Here is a 6,613-nt window from a genome sequence, read left to right as displayed (position 1 = left end):
CCCTCCCTCTTCACAGGATCTCCCGGCCATCCAGCCCCGGCTAGTAGCCGTCAGCAAAACCAAACCTGCAGACATGGTGATTGAGGCCTATAGTCATGGCCAGCGCTCTTTTGGGGAGAACTATGTAAGATCCCTTTTCCAAACTGCCTTTGGAAGAGTCACGTTTGCCAGATTTCTGACTTATCTTTTTAAACCCTTTAGGTTCAAGAACTGCTAGAAAAAGCATCAAATCCTAAAGTAAGTGAATCTCTGAATTCTTGAGTTTGTATCTAATTCTTGGCTCTTCAGTTGACAATTAGACCCATGTTGGTGGTTGAGTTTTAGAGCTGGAGGTTGAGCTGGCAGTAGACATCTACATTCACCCAATACGAGCCCCCAGTCTTTCTGTATTTCTTTCTTTATTAAGATGGTAGTTTTCTCCTTTGAGGTATAAGATGGTGATTTTTAAGAGCTTGCTATACTCTTGGATCCTTTTGAGGTTTGAAAACTTTGTTCATTCTTAATGGACAAAATCTGAAAGATGGAGGGAGTTGACAGGAACAAGGGAGAGAAAGAACAAAAGTCTTAGATTTTTCTCTCTCCTTAGGAACCTGGGTGAAGATATGATAGTGGTTTACTGCATAGACATGAAAGGTCATAAGGAAGTGTTTAAGGCATTGAGCCAGCAAGGCCTCCATAAAATCTAAATCAAACATGGTTACTTTTTTCTCTTCAGATTCTGTCTTCATGTCCTGAGATCAAATGGCACTTCATTGGCCACCTGCAGAAACAAAATGTCAACAAATTGATGGGTAGGATAAAACTCTAAATATGATTATGTGGTTTTTCTTTTTTAGTTGTTAACGTATTGAATTACATTTATTGATTTTCAAATGTTAAATCAACCCTGCATTCCTGGGGTAGAGTTCACTTGGTCATGAAGTATTATCCTTTTAATATAATGTTGCATTTGATTTGTTAAATATTGCTTATGATTTTTACATCTATTTTCACAAGGGACATTGGTCTGTAGTTTTCCTTTCTTGAAATATCTTTATTTGGATTTCATATCAGGGTAATGCTGGCATCATAGAATGAATTGGGAAGTATTCCCTCCTTCAACCTTTTGTAAGAGTTTGTGTAGAATTGGTATTATCTCTTCCCTGTTTGGTAAACTTTACCAGTGAAGCCTAGAGTTTTCTTTGTGGGAAGGTTTTTAATTATAGTTCCAATTTCATTAGTAGATATAAGGCTATTCACATAATCTGTTTCTTCTTGGGTGAGTTTTGGTACTTAGTGTCTTTCAAGGAATTTGTCCATTTCATTTAAATTAATGAATTTATGGATATGAGGTTGTTCGTAATTCCCCTTATTATCCTTTTAATATCTGTAGAGTCTGTAGTGATGTCAACGCTCTCATTCCTGATACTGGTAATCTATGTCTTTCTTTTTTTTTCCTAATCTATCTGGCTAGAGGTTTATCACTTTTATCAGTCTTCTCAAAGAGCCAGCTTTTGATTTCATCTACTTTTCTCTATTGTTTTATTATTATAATATGTTATCATATAAGCAAAAATAATGGAGGGTTTATAACATATGTAAGAGCAACATACATGACAACAATAGCTTAAAAATAGAAAGGGAGAAATAGAAGTACACTAAGATTCTTAAACTTTATGTGAAGTGGTATAACACCACTTAAAGTTAGACTTTGATAAGTTAATAACAACAAAAAGTTATAGTAGTAAGTCAGCAAATGATTTAAAATAGAGTCATAAAAATGTGTGAAATGGTATCTCATTGTCATTTTGATTTGCATTTTCCCTAGTGACTAATGAAGTTGAGCATCTTTGCATGTGCTTATTGGCCGTTTGTATATGTTCTTTGGAGAAATATATATTCAAATCCTTTGCTCATTTTTTAACTAGGTTATTTATCCTTTATTCAATAGTACAAGTTCTTTATATATTCTGGGTACCAGAACCTTGTCAGATATATGATTTGCAAATATATTCTCCCATTCCATGGATTGTCTTTTCACTATCTTGATGGTTTCATTTGTAACATCCCAATCCCAGAAAGTGTAAGAACATGGTGATGTCATGCCAGAGATGCATTTTTGCTTCCACTAGTTATCCTTTGTTTATTGTAATCTTGACCTGCTTCTCTCAGTTTGAACTGAGATTTAATCAGACCAAGCCTACTATAAGGGATCTCTACAATTATCATCTTCTTGGAGCATATGTATACATGTGCTGCATAATTGTAGTGTGTTACCATTTCTCCTTCTTTGTCTTTGCTGATTGGACAGCCATGGTCTGAAATTCGAACTTGTATATCTAGTAAAGCTTTCACATAAGTCTTTTTAGCAGAACTGAGACTTAACTATCTTTTTCCTTTCTCGGTAAATTATTTTTCCATCTATCAAAAGATTCGTCGCATGTGGCTTGCTGCTGTAGGATAAGTGAAGAATTACTTTGCCTCTTTCTCATTACAGCTGTCCCCAATCTCTTCATGCTGGAAACAGTGGATTCTATGAAGTTGGCAGACAAAGTCAACAGTTCATGGCAGAAAAAAGGTTCCTCTGAAAGGTTAAAGGTTATGGTCCAAATTAACACCAGTGGAGAAGAGAGTAAGTGACCAGACCTATATTGAAGATTTGTCTTCCTTTAGGATGGCTGAAGCTCAGGAAGAGTGGGAGGCCTGAGTAACTGATAGCTAAGGTTGTAGCAAGAAATCACAGGCCTTTAAGTAAGATGTGTTTTATACAATCTAGGTGGCACAGTGACGTCCACACCACTCCATATAGTGTTCTTTACTACTTCACAATTTGTTATTTCTTAAGTTTTGAGGAGACAGACAAGGAGAATCAAGAAAGGGATTGTGACTTTGATCTGAAAATTCCCAGAAGTCACCATCACTCCTGAAAGAGATTGCAAAGTTATATGTATAATACTTCTCAGGTCTTTAAAAATAAATTATTTAGTGTTACATGGGAAGAAAATAGGAAAAAAAAAAAAAAAAAAATCACTCTGAGCACCAGTCAGTGAATATCTTTTAGGGCTCCAGTTTAACAGCATAACACACTGAACAGAGTGTGGGCTTCGAAATCAAACAGACCTTGGGTTGGAGCTCCACCGCTTTGCAGCTTTGTAACCGAACCCCTCAGTACCTCAGTTTCCTTGTCTGACAATGATATCATAATAGTACTTACTGCAGAGGGTGCTTTTAGGATTGAATATGCTAATGTAGCTAAGGCTGTTGGCATAGAAGCCTGCACATCTTACTCGTTAGCTATGTGTTAAGAATAAGTGTTTACAGATCAGTTATTTCCTTACAACCATCAGAGCACCAGTGTTCACCAAATCTTAGCATGAAGGAACACAGTATAGGCATCTGTTTTCCAGATGGGCCCTGGAGTCAAGCTACCTGGGTTCAGATCTCAGTTTCACAATTCCTAGTTGTGCGATGTTGAAAAAGGTCCTAAGCTTCCCTGTGCCTCAGTTCCCTCATGTTTAGAATGGAGATAGTAAGAGTACTTACTTCATAAAGTTATTATATTAAATGAAAAGCTCTTAGAATTTGCCACATGTGCCTAGCACGTAAGTATTCAGTAAATTTTAACAATTATTGTATATACATGCACAGATTATACATTACATTATCAATATAGATAAATCTGAAATTGACTCCAGATAAGTCTATTACATCATTTCTTGATAGTTAGCTGTAACTTGCCCTAATAAGATTGAAGTGAGTATTCTTAGCTTCTCTATTTGATAAGTGAAAGAAAGACAGTATCAGTCATCCTTATAACTGCATAACAAATAATCATTTTCTTCAGAGTCCTCCTCTTGTTAATTAGCAAGTTCAGTTAAATTTTATAAATATATAGTTAAAACTGTGTAATACAGACTTAATTTTCAAGGGTTTTTTTTAATAATTCTAGTAATAAATTAATAAAACTATAGAAATACCAGACTTGAAAAAATAATTCTTAGGTTAATCTGGCATTTTGGCAATGTGAATCTTCTTAGTGTTCCAAGAAAAGCAATATTTTTTCTTTTTCCTCTACTCTAGCTGTTTTCGGCTCAAATATTGAGGTATTTCTTCCTTGAGAAATTCAGAACCTGACCAGAATGGGAAAAACATAGACAGAGACCTCAAATATAAAGTTAACTCTTTTGGACTTGAGGACAAATTCTTTCCAGAGGTCTTTTTCTCTGAGGGTCACCCCCTCTATTAAAAGGAAGAGATGAAAATGGAACCTTTCTCTGGCAACTTAAAACATTTTGCTATAAATGTCTTCTGTTTCTTTTTGTGAAGGTAAACATGGCCTTCTACCTTCAGAGACAGTAGCCATGGTGGAACACATAAATACCAAGTGCCCCAGCCTGGAATTTGTGGGGCTGATGACCATAGGAAGCTTTGGGCATGATCTTAGTCAAGGACCAAATCCAGACTTCCAGGTACTGGGGGCCAGGTATGGGGGGATTGCTCACATGCTAAAGAAGCATCTTAGGGAAGTGCTGTTGCAGGGCTGGCTATTGCAGTAAACTTCAAAAATATCCCAGATGCTGCCTGTCAGGTATTATAACCTTGTTCTGAACTCTTCTCAATAGGAAAAAACATGTTCCTGAAACCTCATAGACCTTTCTCAACTCATTTTGAACCTGGCTAAAACACAGTCTTTAGAGAAAATGAGCTCTTTATTTTTTCTGGTAATTTTCTTAAAAGGGTGAATTTGCTAAAAACTCTTTCAGTAACTGCTGGCAATTTCGACAGCCCTTGAAACCATGAGAAATAAATAATCTTTGTCAGAGATGTTGAGATTTGGTGACTTTCAGGCATCCTAGAGAGGCAGGAATAAAATAGGTATCACACTTGTCTTTCTGTCAGATGTTATTGTCTCTCCGGGAAGAGCTATGTAAAAAACTGAACATCACTGCTGACCAGGTTGAGCTGAGCATGGGCATGTCCATGGACTTCCAGCATGCAGTAAGTGTCCTTCTGGGTACCATTGCCTGCCTCAATGATAAGGTCCAAAAGGCCACAGCAAGAATCAGTTTTTGCTTGAGAAAGCTTTGAAAAATCTCACTGAGCAATGGAGCACCTTATTGTAGTAGTTCTCAACTATTCTAACATCCCCCCCCCTTCTTTTTTTAAATGAAATGTGTAGAAATTGTAGCCTGAGACATAATTTTTAAAACTCGATATAATTCCCTAAGTGGAATCTAAAGGAAAATAAGAAGAAATTAAACTATGCTTTTTAAAAAGGCATTTCACTATATAAATGCTGGACATAGATATATGACAAGAAGTCATGAAGTAGTCTGATGCTTAATCTTACATGTAGATTCACCATGAATGCAACAGCTATAAAAATATACTGATATAGGTGTACTATATTGGTAACTCAAATACGTGATTTTCTGGAACAGTAAACTCTATAGAGTTCCAGAAATCAAAGCATAAACTTCCCTCTACATAGACAGTAAGTAGTTGCATTCCTAGAAAATTATGTATATTAAAACAATGCAAAAATACTTTGTGTTTATAAGTAAAATGGAATTAGACTCTGTGCTGAGACAATGATAAAGAGGTGTTTTTATCTACTTGACTAGGGAACATTAGAAAGGTGTGTGCAATGCAAGGCAACTCCTCATGGTGCTGCTGTATCCCGCACACTGCAGGACGCCTGATTTCCCTCGCCCCTGCCCAGCTAAGTGCCAGCCAGATTCCCCAGTCACTGTGAAGGCTGAAGAAATCCTGACTTATTTCTGAAATACCCCTTGGAGGTCACATTGCCCCCAAAGAGAACCACTGCCCTTTAGTCTTCCTCAGTTGCATTGTCATTATTCTCACAGAGGTCCCTCGAGAGCCAGAACGGAAGGCATAACTTCAGCATTTGCTGCTGTTCATTATTTTAGACTCAGCCCTGGATACTTTCTCTTTTTTCCCACAGATTGAAGTAGGATCTACGAATGTCCGCATTGGAAGCACCATTTTTGGAGAGCGAGATTACTCAAAGAAGCCTGCCCTGGACAAGTCCGCAGCAGACCTGAAGGCCCCCATAGAAGTAACACAGGCACACTGAGCCAAGGAACAGCCAGCAGTGGCTCACAGCCTGTGGCCCTGTCCAGGAAGACTAACTATGCACCCATCTGGATTTTCATTTTGATATTCCCTAAGTTACAGCACAACCATGCTCTCTTTGTGACCTGGAGAGAGTGTGCTGAGGATTTTGTGTGCTGATGGAAATCTTCTGTATTTAGTGTCTGACATAGGGAGCTCGCTTCAAGTAATGGCCTTTGGATTGGATTTGAGAAATCCAGACATTTCTGCAGATATAAAATCAATAGGCAGGAATTGAGTTCAATATTAAATCCTGCCTGGGAGCACCAACTGACACATCAATGCCTTTCCCAGGTTAATATTTGGTCACTGGTGCCTATAATCTCCAAAGTCAGAGGGATTCCCATTTGTCGTTCACTTTAATAGAAAATTCCCTGTGGTTACAGACTCCATACAAACCCCTACTGAGTAATCATCTCTGCTGCCCTGGAGGAAGGTGATTTCTTCCCCGCCCCGTAAACCCCCACCTCCCTCCCACCCCACCCCCACACCCCACTGC

General features: G+C 37.9%; 1 protein-coding gene across 2 annotated transcripts in view; it reads left to right on the top strand.

Annotated features, from left to right (window-relative positions):
* PLPBP (pyridoxal phosphate binding protein) overlaps nucleotides 1-6,396 on the top strand; it is an 8,533-nt gene extending 2,137 nt beyond the window's left edge. The window contains exons 2-8 of one of the 2 annotated variants that reach the window (XM_006916313.3): nucleotides 17-124; nucleotides 202-237; nucleotides 716-791; nucleotides 2,477-2,611; nucleotides 4,306-4,448; nucleotides 4,879-4,977; nucleotides 5,945-6,396. In XM_006916313.3, coding sequence (XP_006916375.1) covers nucleotides 17-124; nucleotides 202-237; nucleotides 716-791; nucleotides 2,477-2,611; nucleotides 4,306-4,448; nucleotides 4,879-4,977; nucleotides 5,945-6,076 — 729 coding nt within the window. In that variant the 3' untranslated portion in view covers nucleotides 6,077-6,396. The remainder of the gene's footprint in view (nucleotides 1-16; nucleotides 125-201; nucleotides 238-715; nucleotides 792-2,476; nucleotides 2,612-4,305; nucleotides 4,449-4,878; nucleotides 4,978-5,944) is intronic. The other variant, XM_025049985.1, reaches the window with a different exon arrangement.
* The last annotated feature ends 217 nt before the right edge of the window (nucleotides 6,397-6,613 follow it).

This window comes from Pteropus alecto, unplaced genomic scaffold (assembly GCF_000325575.1).
Source record: "Pteropus alecto unplaced genomic scaffold, ASM32557v1 scaffold24, whole genome shotgun sequence".
NCBI lineage: Eukaryota > Metazoa > Chordata > Mammalia > Chiroptera > Pteropodidae > Pteropus > Pteropus alecto.
Note: the sequence above shows the minus strand (reverse complement) of the source record. Positions and strands in the feature narration are given on the sequence as shown.